Source organism: Camelus bactrianus, chromosome 27 (assembly GCF_048773025.1).
Source record: "Camelus bactrianus isolate YW-2024 breed Bactrian camel chromosome 27, ASM4877302v1, whole genome shotgun sequence".
Lineage (NCBI taxonomy): Eukaryota > Metazoa > Chordata > Mammalia > Artiodactyla > Camelidae > Camelus > Camelus bactrianus.
This window is the reverse complement of record NC_133565.1, coordinates 26,695,855-26,716,753: the sequence shown is the minus strand read 5'-3', so window position 1 is coordinate 26,716,753 and position 20,899 is coordinate 26,695,855. Positions and strand designations below refer to the sequence as shown.

Here is a 20,899-nt window from a genome sequence, read left to right as displayed (position 1 = left end):
CACATGTTTTCTATTGTTGTAAGATTTCACTTGAAAAAGTGGTTCCACTGTTAAAAAAAGAAAATTGAAAATGACTAATGCCAAGTCCATGCCCTATTCCTTTAACTTGGGGATCTCCTGAACCAATGGAACTTTCACTGGAAGCAAAAATCAAGCCTGGAAAGGGTAGCCCCAAACACAACTCACATCACTTTCACCATCAACACGACGTGACCCCTGCATTTTACTCTGTGCTCACCAGACACTGTCTGACCACAAAGCCACCATTTCAGTCACTGGGGACCAGGAACAAGGGATGCTCTGAAAGTGGCTTGGGACAGAAGGCCCCCACTGTGAATGAATAATAATTGGGGTTCTGGATTCTGTTGGTCTCCTGGAAATTTAGTTTACAGGCGCCTCCCACCCAGGGTCTGGTCATCTCAAGGTGTCTGCACCAGAAAACTTGGGGGCTGGATCTCGAGGCCTGAGGCATCCTGGCAGGCCTCCTGCCTCTACACCGACAGTGTAAACAAACAGCAGACACATCGTGCCTACCAAGGACTGAGAGCTGTGAGAGGCCTGGGCGGGGTTCCTTAGAACCAGACCCTCTTCCTCCCAAAAGCCATTCTTCCACAGCTGCCTGGGCTTGTGAGCCGATGGGAAATTCTCAGAGTTGGGACACTGGGAAGAGGCGAGTAGGCCCTGGAGCCACAGCCTGTACTGATGCCAGACACGTGAGCTCAGCTGCACCAGTGACTGGCTGGAAAAACCAAAGAGAATTAACCACCAGCCTTTCCTCTTCACCAGGCTCTCCACAGTGATGGCACATGAGTCCTTGCTCCGTAAATGAAGGGGTGGAGTCAAGTGACAGGGACTTCACAGCCTACGTGGTTTGGTGTAACAACCGTCACTGCCTAGAACTTTCTTGTGTCTAACTTAGTTGAGTCTGGTTGGAGATGATTCCCAGTGGCCTCCCTGGAAGGCCATCTGGCTCCTTAGTCAAAGCTGCTGCTCCAAGTCTTGGCTGACAGATTGGATGCAGATTTAGCAAAGGGCGGTGGAGAGGTGTGCGCACTGGTCAAGCAAGACTAGGTTCACCCAAAGGTATGCTCTTTGAAGCAAGAGATTTTTGCTCCCTAAAGGTCTTAAGCCTCTTCTGGCCTGGGGAAGGAGGTGGGTGTGTGGGGTACAGAAGTAAGATGTGGGTTTGCTCACAGTTAAGTTTGAGTTTTCAACACAATGTGCAAAGATAGACTCAGGAAAAGAACAAGACCCTACTTTATTAGGCAATGTGGAGGGTCTGCCCTGTAAGAACCAAGGTGCATTCTGAGTGGAGGCCTCATGGGTAGGAGAGAAAAACCTTATTTACCTCCCTCTTCCCTCATAACAAACCCCTTCACCTGCTATCATCCCCTGTCTTAACTGTTTCATGGCTCAATGACCCAAGATCAAGGATGACATCTCTAAGCCAACTCTTGATTCAAGCCCAAATCTCTCCAGGGGACAGATGATGTGTCCTCAAAATCAACACTTCCTTAAAAATAATGTTCTTCATATACAAAAGCTACCAGACAGAATTCTAGACCTGCACATATAAGATAAAAATCTAAGAACAAGGAAATGACAAGTGCACAGAGTGATGACTATGGGGCCAGTTACCTGCGGGTAAAGACACAAGCCCACCCTGCAGCATGCAGGACTGTTTCACCCGTGATAAGACAGAGGTACCATCCACCTGGACGGGGGGAGGCAGCTGGGGGGCTCTGACTTCACCTCACACTCAAAAAACGAAACCTTGCAAGAATAAGTGCATTCCCTCCATGGCCGACGTAGCCCGGAACAGTGAGCAGAGATGAGAGCAAAGACATACATCTCGGTTTATGCCTTTGCTGGCAGGCCGTGTGCAGCCCCTACTGATGGAAAAGTCCTGCCGGGACACTGGTTCCAGGCCAGACTCCCTCGTGTTTCGGTGTTCCTAACACTTTCTAGAACTAGAAAAGGGCTTTACCTTCAGGCGATGACTCAGGATTGGAAAAGCCCCCCAACCTGGGCCCAAAATGAAAGCCCAGGACCCAAAGGTAGGAAAAGCCGGGTCTGCCATGCAGGGGGCCTGGGGTGCTAGCAGCTCGGGTGGAGGCCCCTCAGCCCAACAAGAGGCAGCAGAACAACCGGACCACACCGCCAGACTTCCGGGACTTCTCTGAAACAAGGGCCACACTGTCTTCCGTCTCACACGGAGAAATATCTATTTCCCCCTGTTCTACCAGAGAGGAAACTGAGGCACAGAGGATCAGGAGAGGAGCCAATCAAGTGGAGAAATGTAACAGAAAAAGACTCAGTGTTCTGACTGTCCATTCCTATGCTCTGTTCTCGGGGCTGGACTCTGACCACTAAGCTGATGGGGTCCTAGAGACGACGGTGAGCAGGGGTAAGATTCTGGCAACCCCCCCAACAAGCATTTAGGAAGAATGGTTCTTCTAAAGATAAACATCCCTATTTGGGGGCAGCATAGGAAGTCCCTCTCCTGGGCCAGCCCCCGCACCTTCCCTCTCTGCCCCTTCAGTAAAGCTTCTCTTTCATGTGAGTTCTCTGATGGGTGATAAAATTGGAGCTATTGCTGAAGCCTTTGCCACACTCGGGGCATTTGTAGGGCTTCTCCCCTGTATGGATTCGCTGGTGTATGATGAGAACTGAATTCCAGCTGAAGCCTTTCCCGCATTCAGGACATCTATACGGCTTGTCTCCCAAGTGGGCTCGCTGGTGCATGACTAGGATGGAGCCGCGGCTGAAGCTTTTGCCGCACATGAGGCATTTGTAGGGCTTCTCGCCCGTGTGGGTCCTCTGGTGCACCACCAGCTGCGAGCGCTGGCTGAAGCCCTTCCCACAGTCGCTGCACTTGTAGGGCTTCTCACCCGTGTGGATCCTCTGGTGCTTGATGAGGTTGGAGCTCCAGCTGAAGCTCTCCCCGCACGTCAGGCACTCGTAGGGCTTCTCGCCGGTGTGCATCCCCTGGTGGGCGATCAGGCTGGAGCTCTGGCTGAAGCTCTTCCCGCACTCCCCGCACTTGTAGGGCTTCTCCACCATGTGGGTCCGCCGGTGCGTGGCCAGGTTGGAGCTGCGGCTGAAGCTCTTCCCGCACTCGCCGCACTGGTAGGGCTTCTCCCCCGTGTGAGTCCTGCGGTGGGTGATGAGGGCCGAGCTCTGACTGAACCGCTGCCCGCAGTCCGGACACTTGTACGGCTTCTCTCCCGTGTGGATCCTCTGGTGTCTGATGAGGTTGGAGTTGTAACTAAAGCTCTCGCCGCATTCTTTACATTCGTAGGGCTTTTCTCCTGTGTGGATTCCCTGATGCGTGTTCAGGCTGGACCGGTTGCCGAAGCTCTTCCCGCACTCGGGGCAGGAGTAGGGTTTCTCTCCCGTGTGCGTCCGCTGGTGGGCGATGAGGTTGGGGCTCCTGCTGAAGCTCTTGCCACACTCGGCGCACTGAAAGGGTTTCTCCCCTGTGTGGATCCTCTGGTGGGTGATGAGGTTGGCGCTCCGGCTGAAGCTTTTCCCACAGTCCCTGCATTTATACGGTTTCTCCCCGGTGTGCGTAGTTTGGTGTCTGCTGAAGTTTGAACCGTCGCTGAAGCTTTTCCCGCATTCGTCGCATTTGTAGTACTTCTCTCCCGTGTGCGTCCGCTCGTGCGTGATCAGGTGGGATTTCCGGCTGAAGGTCTTCCCACACTGGGGACATTCATAGGGCTTCTCACCCAGGTAGGTGCCCTGAAGGCCTATGAGCTGTCCCACTTCCCTGCCCTGGGATGGCACCTCCGCAGGGTCCTCACCGGAGGCGCTTCCCCGGGGCCCCCGGGAGCCGCAGTCTCTCTCAGAGTCACTTTCCCAATCGGATTGCTGAATGCCTTCCCCGTCGGGCATTTCTGAGAACATCTCACGTGATTCAACGTCCTCAAATATGTCTTGGTTAGAGTTCTCCCCATTCTCACTCTGGATCTCAAAATCTGAAACAATGAAGAAAAACGTACAATTTGTACTCAGTTTCCGTAATTATGAGAAAAGAAAGCCAAAGGGGACCTGTTTAAAAAAAAAAAATAAACTTCTAGTGAAAGTAAAGAGGAGAACCCTCTAAACTTTAAAAATCCAGGTTTATTTCCTTCTACCTGGTTATCTAGTGGCCAGGCCTTGTGTCTTTGTGGTGATCACCCAGAAATTCTAAGTGTTAAAGATGTGGGTTCTCTGCTATACATAAAATAGCTAAACAACAAGGTCCTATCACATAGCCCAGGGAACTAAATTCAATACCTTGCAACAGCCTGTAATGAAAAAGAATATGAAAAGGAATATGTGTGTGTGTGTGTGTGTGTGTGTGCGCACGCGTATCTATATATATCTGAATCACTATGCTATACACCAGAAATTAACATTACACTGTAAACCGACGATAGTCCAATGAAAAAAATAAAAAATAACCAAAAACAAACAAGATGGAAAAAAAAAGATGTGGGTTCCAAGTCTCTACCTGTTTTTCCACTGGGAAATGAGGTCAGGTGGGAATCTGAAAATCCAAATCAAAGGAAAGCAATAGAGTACAAAGACTCCAACATTCACCATGGTGCCTAATGCTTAGTAGCTGCTCAATTAAATTTGATGACTAATGAATGAGATACTTATTGGTGCCATAGAAATTTCCCTAAAGCTCAGTCTCCTTTCAAATGGCACTTATATAATAATTTTGTGCATTAAAATATGACTGGAGTTTATAATCTTATTAGCTGACATTTAAATAAGACACAGACAAGATGACAGGGCACCTGCATCAAGGACTCCAGGTGTCTATACAGATGACTGGAAACACATGGGCATTTTGAAGAGTCCTCAAATTTCTCTGCAGTGAGAGCCTACATATAGATCTCCCACGGGTGATACAAAGCATCCACCTTCCAGAAACTTGTCAAAGTCTTGACTGCCCAATACTTAGCAAACATCTGGGAGAAACAAATCATGAGAGAAGATTGCTGGAAGAATATGTATTCCTTTCCTTACATCAGAGACTCTAAAATCTACCCCAGGATTTAGCGAGAACAGCAGAGAGCTGTGAGCCTGCATCACAGGGTTTTGACACTGGTAGGACTATGTTCACTGAACTGCATGTTGGTTTAATGGTCCTGGCTAACACTGATAAACACTCTAAATGTCACTAGAAATTCATGGCTGTCAGGAGCCTTAGTGCTGCCAGGAAGTTGCTGATGACATTGTTTATACCACACAATATCCTCTTCCTCGGCCAGGGGAGGAAATTTCCCTCTGATGGAAATACCAAAAGGAACTGCTCTCCTGAATGATTTGTGTCTGCCTCATGCCCCTGACTGTGGCTCCCTCTCTGCCTAGCCCGTGTGGAAGCTTAGAGCCAAAAGCTCAGAGGAGGAATACTGGATGTTTTTACAACATGCAATTTGTGTTCTTTCACTCCATTTTTTCCTCTCAATATTTTCTTCTTTACTATACTTTCTTTGTGCTCTATTTCTGTAAGATGTCCTCAACCCTTTTTCTGAATTCTGTAGCGTATACAGAAATAAACCAGTGCTTTTACTGATAAAGATGACAGCCTGATTATTACTGACACCAGACGTCAGGCCTCCTGAGAAAGTAGTTCCATTCACAGCAAGGAAGACAATTAGTAAAATAATTACACAAAGCCCTAGTGACACTTCCATTATGAATGCTGATGAACCGTTTAAGGTTAGATGCTCATTCAGTGCTTACTAGTTTCTATAAGTTAACGTAAATTTCCATACATGCGCATGATAAAATGTGGCATGCATCTCTGAGACAGAACCTAGGTTCCACTCACACTCATGCCTCAAGATCGTATTTACACTTGCAAATAAGCATATAATTACATTTCATGCTAACACTAACATATATGCTACTGGTAAACTGTAGACTCCTATAATTGCCCTCTGGCCCCCTCCCTGAGATCTCCAGGGGATGGATGTAGGCACAAGAGTTTCCATGCACGCTCCCACTTGGCTAGGGCCAAGGATTCTGTGCTTCCTTAATGCCCTGCAAGACAATTTTCTTGCAAGTTTCTCGCACAGAGCCCTGTTAGCATCTCTTTTCTAATGAGGACCTCCAGGCTGAGGCCCTGATTCATTTTCTTCAAGTTAATGTAATCCAAACCCTTTTGTGATGACTTAAGTAGCTGTTCTCTTCTGAACAGGGATGATAGTTAATAAGATTTTTCACTGCTCTAAAATCAGAAGAACTGGTATGTTCCTGGCTAAGCTCAGAGGCAACAGGGAAAACAAAAACTCAAACTTCATTTTCAGTCAGTTTAGGAGGGAGATTAACTTGCAGACAACAAAATACATGTAAGGGCTTCCAAAACCGGCAGAGACTAGGCAGAAGCCAATGAAGGAGGAAGCAAAGAGATCAAGCGTGGAAAGCAGGAGAGGGGCCCTGCTCAGGGGCAGTTTCTCAAACTCAGGCAGAAAAATCACTTCCTGAGGATAAGAGACTCACCCTCAAGTGCATCAGTGTGTTTGGGAACTGGGGTAAGATGGGCTGTCTTCTTTGGTTCAGAGAAGCAAAGCAGGTGAGGCTACAATTAGAATCACTCAGATGAACCAAGCAGGCAGGAAGCTTTCTGTTTCTGTGATGCAGAGGAGGAGGGAGACTTGGACTCTCACTCATTAATCATAGGAATTAGTTATTGAGAAAAGGGACCATTTTTCATCCCTCCAAAATGTTAAGTGAAGCCACCACCTCTATGAAGGAAGACCACAAAGCAGAAGTTGAGGAACAGACAACAGGACAAGAGGAAATGTGAGCTGGGAAGAAGGGGTAAAATCCTGAGACATGAAGACAAAACGGGGAGGAACACAAAGGGAAACAGGCACCCTGGAAAGCGCAGAAAGGAGAAAGGAGAACCGACTTAAGAAAAGCAACGACAGGAAATGGAAACAAAGAAAGAAGTTAAAGGGGAGAGGGTATAGCTCAGTGGGAGAGCGCATGCTGAGCATGCGCCAGGTCCTGGGTTCAATCCTCAGCACCTCTATTAAAATATAAATAAATAAACCTGATTACCTCCCTCCCTGCCCCCCACCAAAAGAAGTTAAAAGGATTAAAGAGAATGATAGAAATCCAAGTGAGACAAAAGAAGAATCCATAAACATATAACTAGAGTTCTCAAAAAAGGAAACTAAACCAAAGGAACAGAACAAAGCCTGCAAATATAATCCATAAAGACAGAAGAACCCTTGAAAGGTGCACTGTGTGCCAAGGAAAATCAACCCAAGGTAGTTAATAATGAGATAGGGGACAAGGCAAAAAGATCGAATCACTTAGATGGGGAAAGAAAATCAACCGGCCTCAGATTTCTCTACAGGAACCTCCAATCCCCGCAGAGTGTAGCAGTAGCTACAAGACATGCAAGAAGAGAAGGCATGTGCCCAGGGTTTTGTGTTCAGCAGAACTGTCCTTCAAGTATAAAGTTTATAGGCCAAGCTTCGAATATACACAAATTCACAGAAATTGTTCCTCTGGCCCTTCTTAAGGAAACTGTTAGGAGACGAATTTCAGCCACAACAAGATAAAGGGAATTCCAGAGGAAAAGGGTTGGGGCTGAACACCTGATACATTTAAGTTCAGAACATCTACAAACGGCTCTGCTGGTTGGGGTGATACAAGAGAATGTAAATGTTATTCAGTGATGTAGAAATGACACTCTAACCAAAACTGGGGTTGCGAGGAAGACGGTGGAATACAGGATGTCTGTCGATTGCCTCATCTGTATACCTAGGGGTTCAAAGGATATCATTTAAAATTGGCAAATCATGTAGCTGAAGTAGAAGAGTCTTTAATAGGACAAAAATAAACATTATTAGACAATTACTGACTGAAATCAGGGAGTGGGGAGGAAAGCAACTATCTCTGTCAGATGTTAAAACATACTATAAGATCTCAATAATTAAAACATTAGTAGACAATCAGACTAATGAAACAAAACCAAAACTCCAGAAAGACTCAACAGACATGTGAATTCAGAATTTAACAAGGTGGCACATGAATAGACAGACCAGTAGGAAAAAAAAAAAAAAAAGAAAAAGAAAAAAGAGAAAAAAAAAACCCAAATAAGAATTTTTTTAAAAATGAGAAAGACAAAAAATTACAAAAAATTTTTAAACTGAAAGGAAAGAAGAAGAAAAAAAAAAAAGACCAGTGGAACAGAAAAAATCATCTCTATGACTATGGGAATTTAACATATGATAAAGGTAGCCTCCGAAATTTATGAAGACACCACATTCAATAAATGATGGTGGAACAACTAGTTAGGGCAAATGGAAAAATTTCAGTTGGACCTATACTCGGACAAATCCCAAAGAGATCAAAGATTTGAAGGAAAAAAAATTAGTACTGAACTATTAGACAAAAGTATGAGAGAAGTCCTTTATAATCTGGGAGCCTTTAAACGTGATACTTAATTTGTGTGATTATCTTTCTCTACCACCTCACTGCAGAGGCCCTTCTGAGCAGAACCCAGACCCAATAACCCCCTCACTGTCCGCTGCTTAAGGACCAGTCCTATCCTTTACTACGCAAAGATGCAAGAACTGTTATACTCCAGAGAAGGCCAAAGGGAGGTTGAGAGTTCTCTTAAGGTTGATCTCTGACAACACAGAGGCACAGGTGAAGCCATTCTAAAGGACAGAAAAGAGTGCCCTTCAGGTGATCTGTCTGAAAAAGGGCCTCCAAATGAGGGAGGAAGATCACTGAGCTGCGAAGGATGAGGGATCCTGCTCCCTCCGATCTTCTCCTCGAGAAAGGCTGGCCCTGGTGAAAACAAGAGGAGAGAGCACATTAAACTGCAGGCAGTTCCCTCCTTTTCTTGTTAGTGGCCAATTAAAGTGAAAACTCAGAAGCTGGTCTGGTCAGATGCAAGGGGCGTATCTTCACCAACATGTTACAAGTGGAGATGAGATGAGGTGGTCAGAGCAGAGAATTTTCTTTAAAAAGAACTTCACTAGTAGAAACAGTGTTTGCTATTTCAAGATGAGCATATTTTGTGGATGTGACTGATGCAGGGAGGCAGGCTTCTGGGGAAGCAGGCTTGTGAGCAAGCAGCTGGACGGCCAGCTCTCCAGCAGGGAAAACTCAGAGATGAGTCAGGCACTAAGGAAAAAGGAAAGAAGGGGTCTCCCTTTCTAAATATTTTGTTCTGCCCACAAACTACTGAAGTAGGGAAGAAGTCCCCTTACCTATGCAAGGACTTTAAAACAAGGGTTTTGGACTGTGCTGTGTAGTTTAAAAGTTGAAGGACCTCACATAACATACAGACTTTATTTGGATTCCTTGGTCTATTTTCAGGTAGTATAAATATAACTGGAGGGCACCTTCAGTTTCCGGAGACAAGGAGGGCCCCTCTGAGAAGGTGACATCTGGCGAAATTAGGAATGCGGTTCTAACTGATCTTCATAGTTATCTATACAAAACTGATCCATTTTATTTATTCATCTGCTTCACTGTAACCACAGCTAACAAGCCTGTTCTTCTTGAATATAACACTTAATTACCCGCTTACTCACAGAGGGAGCTTGTTTGTGATACTTGTTTGTGACTACAGGTTTTGGAAAGTATACACAGGTTGTCAAAAACCTGCACCTGAGACAGACTTCAAAGAAGTTATGTTCTCCCCTCGTGCACTGCTGGTGGGAATGTAAAATAGTGCGGCCACTGTGGCAGATGGTCTGGCAATTCCTCAAAAAATTAAACACAGAATTACCATATGACCCAACAATTCCACTTCTGGGTATGTATCTAAAAGAACTGAAAGCAGGGATATCAAATATCCTTGTGCATGCATGGCTCATGATAATCAAAAGTTGAAAACAACCCAAGTGACTACCCACAGACAAATGGATAAACAAAATGTGGTCTATACACACAATGAATATTATTCAGCCTTAAAAAGGAATGGAAGTCTGACCCATGCTTCAACATGGATGAACCCGGAGGACATTATGTTACGTGAAATTAGCCAGTCACGAAAGCACAAATATTGTATGATTCCTCTTCCATACAGTACCCAGAGCAAATTCATAAAGACAGAAAAATGAATGGTGGCTGCCAGAGGTCATGGGGAGAGAGAAATAGGAAGTTAGTGTTTAATGGGTACAGAGTTTCAGTTTGGGAAGAGGAAGAAGTTCTGGAGTTGGATGGTGGTGATGGTTGCAAAACAATGTGAATGTACTTAACGCCACTGAACTGTATACCTAGAAATGGTTAAAATGACGATTTTATGTTATATATATTTTACCACAACAACAAGAAAAAAGAATTTATGGCTCTTACAAATCATTTTATGTACTCTATCAAATGTAAAATAGTTGATCATTACTAGAAAATTTTTGAAATTAATTTTAAAGGATTAAATAAATGCTCAGAGAGGGGAGGATATAGCTCAGTGGTAGACTGCATATTTAGCATGCACAAGGTCCTGGGTTCAATCCCCAGTACCGCCATTAAAAGAAACATTAATAAATAAATAAACCTAATTACACCCCCCCAAAAAAGGAACAAAATTAAAAGAAAAAAAGAAATAGCTTTATAAAAATAAATAAATAAATGCTCAGAAGGGCAGAGAATTCTTAGAAATACTATTCTATTTTTGATGGTCTAATAGGCAAAAGAATAGTATCTTGTTTTAATGGGTATTTCCCTGATGATTTGTTAGGTTGAACATCTTTTCATATGGTTATAATTTGTTTTCCTTCATTTCTAAATTGTCTGGTCATATCTTTTACCTTTGATTCCACTGGGTTGACTTTTCTTATGAATTTTAGATGCTCTTACAGATTGCGATTTTTACCCTTATCTGCTACACTGCAGACTTTGTGGAAAATATTTCCTCCTAGTCTGTGCACTGTCTTTGAACTTTGTTCATAGTACCTTTTTTATATAAAGGCTTTTTTTTCTGTTTTCATGAGTCCAATCTAGCTTTGAAGATTTCTGTCTTGCTTAAGGTTAAGAAGTCCTACCCCACAGTAAGATTACAAAAATATTCTATAGGTGATGCCAAATTTTTTACAGTATAGATCTATAACTCATCTGGAATTCATTTCTGTATAACTCGTGAGGCAGAGATCTATTTTAAGTTATGAAATAGGGATCGGGTTTTAAATTTTTTAAATTTTTAAATTTTATTTGAGGGGGAGATAATTAAGTTTATTTATTTATTATTTTTTTAAATGGAGGTAACTGGGAATTGAACCCAGGACCTCATGTAGGCTAAACTAAGCACCTGCTCTACCACTGAGCTATACCCTCCCACCTCCAATTTTTTTTTTAACATTTTTTATTGATTTATAATCATTTTACAATATTGTGTCAAATTCCAGTGTAGAGCACAATTTTTCAGTTATACATGAACATACATATATTCATTGTCACATTTTTTTTTTCGCTGTGAGCTCCTGCCTCCAATTTTAATTTTTAAAAAATGGTTAGACCACTGTCCAAATACCATCCACTCAATGCTTCCTGAATTGCCACAGGTCCCTTATTGGTTAGTAAACAAATGAACCTCAGTCTAAACCAATGGCTCTGGACTCACATGCATAGTACACTCTCATGGAATTCACAGTGCCCAAGCGTGTCCCCTGCCTGGTCAGAGGCCTCATCTTTCTTTCCCAAGCTAGAAAGGGTATAAGTCTGAATTTGCTGTAATTTATTTATATCAACGAGATAACTGGTCACAAACTTCGGTGCTTTAATGTGTGTTAGGCTCAGAATTCCTGTAAGTTCCCTCCCACCTGATTGTGACATACTGCTGTGTCTCAACACCATGGTCAGAGCCATTGGTCTAAAATACAGAAGTGATTCTGTAATTCTGATACAGCTGATGCCCAAGTGGGGCTCTCCCCATCAGGGCGCTGCCCTGGCAAGGCTGGCAGGAACCTTAATCATGCCTGGGTGACTGGGACCGTTGTTCCTCCTGAACGCTGCTTGGAAGACCAACTGCCGATAAAAACAGCAAGGCGCTGTTATCAGTTTAAATGAACGACTGCCAAACATTTTACAGTTACAATGCCACATCTCTCTCTGAGTTCTACATGGTATACATTTCAAATATTTAAGTGAATTACAAGTAATTTCATTTTGAACCTAACAATTATAGCTTTAAAAAGACATTTACAAAAAATAAAAATAAAAAAAATTTTTAAAATAGACATTTACAGGGTGGGGTGGGTACAGCTCAAACGTTAGGGTGCATACTTAGCATGCACAAGGTCCTGGGTTCAATCCCCAGTACTTCCTCCAAAAGTAAGTAAATAAATAAACCGAATTCCCTGCCCCCCACAAAAAAAGCAAAAAGTAAAAAGCAAAAAAAAAAAAAAGACATAGACCTTTACAACCCTGCAACACTCTCCACTCTCCTTCTTCTTAAGAAAAATGAATGTATTTGTTCATTTGCTACCACTGAGGGAGCATTTTGCTGGGATAGCAAGTTCAAAATAGGTGAGCTGTTGCCGGTGCCCACCAAAAGCCAGGTGAGATGCTGAGGACAGCTGGACAGGTCGCTGTGACTCTTCCACTCAACTGCTGGATAAGAGTAGGTTTGAAGTTGATAACCTCCATTCTCTCTAGTCTAGAGTGCCTCTCAAACTTCAAAGGGCATACAAATCACCTGGAGATCTTGTTAAATGCAGATTATGCTTCAGTGGGGCTGGGCGGAGACCAAGAGTGTGCGGTTCTAACAAGCTCCCAGGTGACCCCAATGTTCTGGGGGCATGGACCAAACCCTGAGTAACAAGGCTCTGGAGCAGTGATTTTTAAATTTTGCTGCATCTTTAAACCACCAGGGGGGCTTTCAAAACTCCCTGGCCTGGGCCACACCCCATGCCAACTAAATTAGAAAATCAGAATGCCTGGAAGTGGGCTCCAGGACTTCAGTGATTCCCATTTGATGCCAAGTTTGAGAACCAGAGGTCTAGTGCAGTGGTTCTCAAACAGGAGACTGAAGCAGGATCACCTGGAGGGCTTGTTAAACCTGAGTGCCAGACCCCCACCCCCAGGGTTTCTGGTTCAGTAGGTCTGAAGTGGGGCCCAGGAACACATTTTAACACATTTCCAGGTGGAGCTGATGACGCTGGTGCAGGGACCCCACACTGCCTTAACGTTTAGAGGATTTATATGTCAGGCGTTTGTCAATTTTGAGCCCTATCATTTCCCCTTTGCTCCCCTCTGATGTCAGCAGTTTCTTTCTTGAGTGACGGTGCTTGTATGAGATAAAATGAATCTGTTAGGAGAGGAGCATTTCCCCTTTCACCCTGATGTTGCAACCACACTGGTCTGGGGTTATCTGGTGGAGGCCGCTGTGGCATGAGTCCACTGGTCTCTGGGCTCTAAAGGTATTTTTCTGCTAGCTTCACACAGAAAGTTAGATGAATGTGGGCAGAGCAATTAGAGAACAGTCCGGGACAAGCTGTCTCAGCTCTAGTGACTATACTTTCTGGACCAAAAATTGGGCCACACAATTTAAGAAATGACTTCTGGCCCCAGGGCCCAGGCCTCTTACAGAGGGAAATGAGACAGTCTGAGAGGTATGGTTTGGCTGCCAGATATTGGAATTGGTGACATTTTGATGATTTACAAGTACAAAGATTTTATATTCAAGACTGCCTTGAAAAATTTGGGTTGTTATTCCCCAAATCACTAGGGGAAAAAAACCAGAAGTGTATTGGTTTTTACAACAGTAATTTGTAACAAACAACAGAGATAATTAGTACTTTTCATAAACAGTCTTTCAACAGGCCTGTGAGACACAGGCTGAAAACACAGCTCCAGGCATGAACCAATCTCATCTAAACGGAAAGACCGCATCTCTGGACAGATGGTCGCTACAGGAAGGGTACTGCCCTACTGAGGCTAGCAAGTCCAGACCTCCGCAGTTTCATTTTCTCTGTCATTTGTGTACTGGTGCCCACATCCAAGACCAGCTCCCCATTGCAAGACACCTTCAGGCAAATGTCCCTCTTGGGCTATGGACTCACCACACCTTAGGTTTCCCAGTCCAAAGCTTGTCCATTCAAGTAAATGCTGCCAGTTCCATGTACTATCCCTACCAGTCTGGCTGGATAACAGCAGGTGGAAAAGGCCGCCTCCCGGCTTCTATCCTCGAGCCTTTGGAACTTGAGGAGGAGGAATAGTGCACACCTCTGAACCCAGAAACACGTTCTCCATGTTTAAAAATATCTTGAATAACAGCATAAATGCGACAGTATTCACCGAGTTTGCTGAATATAAACCAAGGATTAATGTGGAGCTTCCGAGAACGAGAACCTAAGAGTAGGTGCTCTTTTGCTGGACTGAGCTGCCTGACTTGCCTACTGGCCTGAGTATTCGCCAGGTCTAAGCTACAGTCTTATCTACGCTTCCTTTCAGATTTGGAAGTATCCCTGGCTATGTTCTGCCACATTTGGCCTTGACCCCATTTTGTTTTAAAACAAAAGTTTAGCTTGGCTTTCTCAAGGAAAAGGAGATAAGCCTGGAATGAAGTAGCTGTCTGTCCGTCTCCTTCAGGGACCCAGCAGGTGAGCCGCTCCCACCTGCAGGGAGGCAGGAAGGCTTCATTTACTATCCTAACAAGTTCCCACTATGTGTAGGGCATTGTGCCTGGTGTGGTGCGGTGAGAGTGAAAAATTAAAAAAGGCCAAGTTCCTTGACTTTTGGAATTAAAAAAAACCCCAAAAACTTGTTTTTAATTTATCTTTTTTTTGGGGGGGGGGTAATTAGGTTTACTTATTTATTTATTTTTGGAAGAGGTACTGGGGATTGAACTCAGGACCTTGTGTATGCTAAGCATGCACTCTACCACTTGAGCGATACCCTCCTCCTGACTTTTGGAATTTTATAGGTTCCTAGAAGAAATAAGATGAGTATTTATATAAGTAGAAAACACAACGGGATATGATAAAAAGCCGAAAGAGAAGGAGAATCCAAATGTTCTGGGGGAGATGACTTCTAGCAGAGGTGATCAGAGGCTCCCGGCTGGGTGGAACTGGGGACGGGGAAGAGGGGCCAGAAGTAAGGACAGCTTTATGGGGCAGGTCTCCAAAGCGATGCACTCAACGAACAACCAGGATTTTATCACATGGGAACGGACAAGACCATTCCAAGTCAACATTCAGGAGCACAGGTGAATGCTAGAAAGCACAGGCTACGTTCAAGAAACAGCAAGATCTAGTCTGAATGGAGCCAGGGCTGTGGCAAGGGGATGAGGGGAGGACCGGCCAGGAGCCATCTGAGCCAGGTCACTCAAGGCCACATGTTGCAAGCAGAACAAAGAAGTCATGCTTGATTTAGAGACACTGGGAAACTGAAGAAGATTCTGAAGCAGGAAAGCATCCGATTACTTGGGTGGGAGTGGAGCAGCTGCAATGTAGGGGAAGGAGGCTGACGGCAGGTTCCCTTTGGAGGCAAGAGTTCGGGTGAAATACCAAGGACCTGAATTAGGGCTGCGTGTGGGGATTAAAATGTCCCGGGGAGACACTCAGAAAGAGATGAGCTTTACCACTTCAACTATTAATATAGGTCCAATCTCAACTAGAAGTACAAGATACTTTCATTGTGAGCACCTTCGAGGTGACTGCCAGTCAAATATTGAACAACCACTGTCTAACCAGGCCTTGAAATGTCCTGTGCTAGGTAAATGTGACCAAAGGTCCCAAGCTGGACAAACAGACTAGAGATCAAGTGGTCTTATGTTGAGTAAATGTTTGAGAAGAGATGGAGATAATTGCAGAGGTTCCTCTGAGCATCAGGAGGAAGGTGGGAGCATGCATAAAACAAATAAAATCCAACAAAGATGGTCTCAAAGGCAGAAATCAGAGCACTGACAAACTCACTCAATCTGGGACTCAATCTGGGATGTCCCAGGAAAGATGACAAGCACAAAGCCCCTCCAGTAAGCCAGGTGGGCAGGGCTGTCACAGTGCGAGACTGTCATTGCCTCAGAGACACCAGACGAGACCTGACCCCCTGCCTTGTGACTTCCCCAAGTGAACAATAACCCCAGAGGACTGTCCTCAGCCCTCCACCCCTCTGGCCTCTCCATGGCATCTAACTGAAGATCCTGAGGTTCATTACAAACGTGCCACATCTATCAGGAGACAAGTAAAGTTTTTAAAGCGAGTGAGAGGTTTTTCATTTTTTTAAGTAGGAAGAATAAAATTCAAAGCGTTTTTTCAGGGCCTTTGCTTCAAATACAGCGTGGGATCTACCAAACACACGTGGAGGCAAAGAGACTGGAGTTTGAATCCTGGCTCCACTACTAACCAGCTGTATGACCTCAAGGAAGAGCTTGACCTTGCTGAACTTCCATTCCCTCGTCTATAAAGTGACAGTCCCACCTACCTCCCGAGACTGTCAGTGACATGGACACAGACATGTATGGTGCTCAGTGCAGGGCGGGGCTCACAGCAGGCCCTCCCTGACCACCCTTTTCTCCAAAGGACAGCTCTGCTCACATCTCCCAAGGCCCTGGGCACTGTTACAACTCTGCCCCCAAACCACCTTCCCTTTCCAGTCTCCTGAATCCTCTAGGTGAAATGCCTCTGATTTAGTCACTGTTGTCTTAGTCCTCATTTGCATCCCCTCTTTCCAACACCCTACTGGGAACTATCATTTCTGCATCACAGATGTGACAAAATGCTTAAGAACATGAGCCATGTCCTCAGACCCACAAGCTGGAATCCTGATTCAGCCTTGTACTAGCTGTAGGACCTTAAGGGAGTCACTTATCTTCTCTGATGATAATAATCCTACATTTCTACCAAGGTGGTGAAGTTTACATGCGTTTTGCATATGAGATGCTAGGCATACTGCCTGGCCCCCAAAAGGATAGATCAATGCTGGCCAGTGTTACTATTAGTTCTTTCCCACACGTGTCCAATCTCTTCCTTGTCCCCTGCTGTCCCCACCTCAGCCCAACCCCTATCCCTGCACACCCAGTGTCTAGGCGGCTTCCTAGCTGCTCTCCTACCTCCAGCCTCCCCCTGCTCTAATCAAACCTGCATCCTGTTGCTCGACTCAGCTTCCTCCCACGGCCCTCGGGCCCTAGTTTAGAACCTGCTGAGGCCAAAGACATTCAGTCCAAGCCTCCACCCACTCTTCCCCTGGACTCTACTTCCCACCACTTCTTAAAAACACACTTTTCACTCCAATCAGCCAGCCTTCCTTATTGTCACCTGAACTCTCCCAGGCGGGTCCACCCTCCCAGCCTCTACTGAGCACAGCTCCTCTGGGATGCCATGCCTTCCTCCTGCCCCACACCTTTCCAAACCCCACTCCAGCTGCAATTCCTGCTCAAGTTTCACATCCTCTGTGACACCTTCTCTGACCTTTCCTCTCCCCACTCCTTTTCCTGAACTTCTACACTTATCAGCACAGAGGCAGCCAGCCATCATTTCCCACGGGTCCTGACAGGTAGATCTGAGTAAATACCTGGTAATCAAGGGAGTCCAGTTTACAACTGAAGACCAGAATGGAGCTAGAGTTGTTAAACGGCACATCTGGATCCCACAACGTATGAATAACACAACAGACAAATATACTAACTGTTGCACAAAGCTCAAGTTTGGAATTACTCTTTTAAGACCCCAGGATGGCTTTATACCACAGATAAGTCCCTAATTATTAGCTGGTTTACTAGTCATTTACCTTGATTTCACAAAAATAATCACTTTTAAAAAATAGGATTTGGTTTTTCTGACTGTTGGAACTTAAATATTTGGGTGTTTACTGTACAACCAGGTGAAAGTGCCAAAGGGTGGTTTACAGGGTCTCCCAGCCCCTGCCCCCCATAACCTCCATCAGCTTCCCAACCACTCCGAATAAACATAGAAGTAAAAACTGTGCTAACTCTGTAAATGTAGCCCCAAGAATAGTCCTCTAAGCCCCTCTTACACTGAAATTCTGGAACTGTCACTGTACACAACCAGGGCGTTAAAAAGCATGACAATGGGCTGACTGCCTGCAGACAGAGTAGAGGGATGACACCGACCCAGACTCAGTCCTGGATACCACCTTCTCCTCCTCTGCAAACCCACACCCCTCCACCTCAGAGGGGTGCTCCCGCCCTCACCTTATAAGGGTCTGCATCTTACCACTGTCCCGAAGGGTCTGGGTCAAGTCTTCCACCAGGGCCGCTGCCTCCTCGCTGTTTTCGGGCCGATGCTCCTGCAGCCAGGCCTGAATTTCCCTTGGCAGCACTGTCAACATTTGCTCCTTGGTGTGCACCTCTGGCCTCAGCCAGCGCCGACAGAGCTCTCGAAGGCGGCCAAGTGCACCCTGTGGCCCCCCAGCTGCCTCCTCGTGGGGGCTGCCCTTGCCAGCACTCTCAGGAAAGGGCTCAGCCTCAGGGCCATCCTCCTGCAGCACAGCTTCCTGCACCCAGGAGTCGTCCTCCAGGATCATGGTGGCCACCTCCTCCTCCTGCTCATCCTCCTCTTGAGGCATCTGGACTAAGGGGCTCAGAGGAGTGGTTACTCTCGGCACCTCTGAGGCCATCATCCGCAGTCTTGGGGCTTTTAACCTTGAACTTTAGTCTTTTCCAGCCAGGCTCTCCGAGAAGGCAGCTCCCTCCTCAAATTTCAACAAGCAGTCTGCCTAAGAACAAGAAAGAACCAGAATCAATAAGTAAACTGTCCTAAAACTCACAGCAGCCCAGGTCAGGCCACCAAGTGATTCTTACATCCACAAATCAACAGAAGTTTCCTGCCCTTCTTAAAGGAAAAATGGCTTATTCTTGAAAACATCTCTATGGCAAGAAAAGAAGAATCACAAGTATAAAAAATACAGTATTTTTCTTTCCAAGAGACCAAAGTATGAGTATCAGAAATTCAAAGCCCTCGCAAGAACCCAGGACTGAGTTATCCTGCCCTGAGTCAGTTCAGACTTACGGCAGAGTGAGTGACCTTGACCTAATATACAACCCAGTCACTTAACCTCACTGATCGCCTAGTAAGTAGAGATAATCACACCCATCCTACTTATCTGAAGGGGACAACTTAAAGATTAGCAAAGGATCAGATGTCAAAGCACTTTGAGCCTCACTAGAAGGAAGGTAATATCTCAACTGCATTATTACCATATTTTAAAATATGAAGTTTTAAAAATGTTCATACTCTTAGATCTAGCTTACCCCCTAAGGAATTTATCCATAAAAATAACCATCTTTGCTATGAGAAATTTATTTGCAAAGACACACAACCATAGCATTGTTTCTAATTGCAAAAAAAAAAAAAATCTGACACATTAAAAATCCAGCAGCAAAATAGTTAATTATGGCACATCCATATTAAATATAAATATAGTAAAATATATTAAAAACTATTCTGACGTAAAATGGCTACCTTTGAGGGTGGGGGTTATTGACTGAGAAGGGGCTCAAAGAAGCTGGAAATGTTGTATATCTTGGTTTGACAATGGTTGCATAAGAGCATGCATATGAAATTTAAGATTCGTGCACTCTGCGGTATGGAATTTTAAATATTTAAAAAATTATGCTGACAAGGATTATTAATTATTAATGATTTAAGGTAACGCTGATAATGTGAAAATCAATGGATAAAAACAAAACAAGCGAGGCAGAAAAACCATAGACACAGTATGACCCCAATTCCTTTAAAAAAAAAAAAGAAAATGAACACATACACAAGAAAAAAAAACCTGAATGGAAATTTTACAAAATGTTGTGAGCAGTGATACTACAAATTATTTAAAATAAAGACTAAAACGCAATGAAAAGTTATTTTAAAATATCATTACTGCATTATAAAGACTCAGATAACACCCCTCCCTCCAAAATAGGGAAGGAAAAACTTTTTTAAAAGAGGGAAAAAGAAAAGCTAGTGGGGACACTTAAGTTCTCAATGTGTATTTACCAAATGGCTAGAAGAAACAGGTATAACACAGCTCTTACTTGGAAGCCCAGGAAAACTGCTCCTAGTCAACTAATTCGCTGTCTGACCTGAGACAAGACACACCCCCTCTAAAGCTCAGTTTCCCCATCTGTAAAATGAGGAGCTAAGCGGGATGTCGTCCAATGTGCTTTCCAGTCCAAACCGTGCGCCTCTGGTTGGATGTACAAGGTGCTCACCGCTAGGGAGAAGAGTCAGGGTCCGGCGGCTGAGCGGACCGGGAGCCTAAACCCGCACAGCGGCGCAGCGCGGGATGCGGACAGCGCCCCCGACGCCCCTCCCCCAGCAGGGCTGCCCGCACTGGCTCCAGGCCCGTTATCCCCTCGCCTCGAGCTACTCCCCTGGCCCGCGCGGCTCTACCTCTGTCTCTCCGGGCTCACCTCTCCAGAAACCAGATCCCGCTCGGGCGGCCTCTCCGCGCACAAAAGTGCCCCCAGGCACGGCCCGGCCCCTCCGGAGTCACGGAGGCTCAAGCCCGAGGGGCACCGAGAACAATGGACGGGAGAGGCCCGCCCCCCGCCGCGCTCATTGGCTGCCGAGAACGGCCCCTGGAAACTTTGCTTTCCTACTGGCGGGGACAGACCCAGCGGGAGGCGGGAGGGAGGCTGGGCCGAAGGCATTGTGGGAGATGTAGTCCGCCGAGCCGACCGAGACCTCGGGCCAGGGAGCGGAGCTTTGGGTTGATAACCTACGGGGTGCCGGAGGGCCAGAGGTAGGAAAGTGCGCCGACTGGCCGTCAAGTCCCTAGTATGGGCCAGAGCAGATCGTTTCACTTCTTTAAGTCTTCCATAAGTCCTTCCCTCTGTAAAAAGGGAAATCTGGATGGAAGCTGTGAACTATGTGGCAAGTAATATTATTAGGCCCCTCGACGTCTGAAAGCACACCGGGGGCAGGAAAGGAATCTGCACCGAAGAAGTCCTTTCTGGTCCGAGCCCGGCTCC

The 20,899-nt window shown here is 45.4% G+C and overlaps 1 protein-coding gene across 3 annotated transcripts; it reads right to left on the bottom strand.

Moving 5' to 3' along the window:
- Positions 1-1,234: 1,234 nt before the first annotated feature.
- ZSCAN2 (zinc finger and SCAN domain containing 2) lies at positions 1,235-20,476 on the bottom strand. 3 transcript variants are annotated; one of them, XM_074354044.1, is made up of 3 exons: positions 20,339-20,476; positions 18,144-18,645; positions 1,235-3,980 (listed from the first exon to the last, which is right to left on the bottom strand). In XM_074354044.1, the coding sequence occupies exons 2-3, from the start codon at positions 18,547-18,549 to the stop codon at positions 2,539-2,541; spliced, it is 1,848 nt and encodes a 615-aa protein (XP_074210145.1). In that variant the 5' UTR covers positions 18,550-18,645; positions 20,339-20,476; the 3' UTR covers positions 1,235-2,538. The 3 variants fall into 3 exon arrangements, with proteins under 3 accessions (XP_074210145.1, XP_074210146.1, XP_074210147.1); XM_074354046.1 differs by having other exon boundaries at positions 3,838-3,980; positions 18,122-18,645; XM_074354045.1 differs by lacking the exon at positions 20,339-20,476 and having other exon boundaries at positions 18,122-18,260.
- Positions 20,477-20,899: the final 423 nt, after the last annotated feature.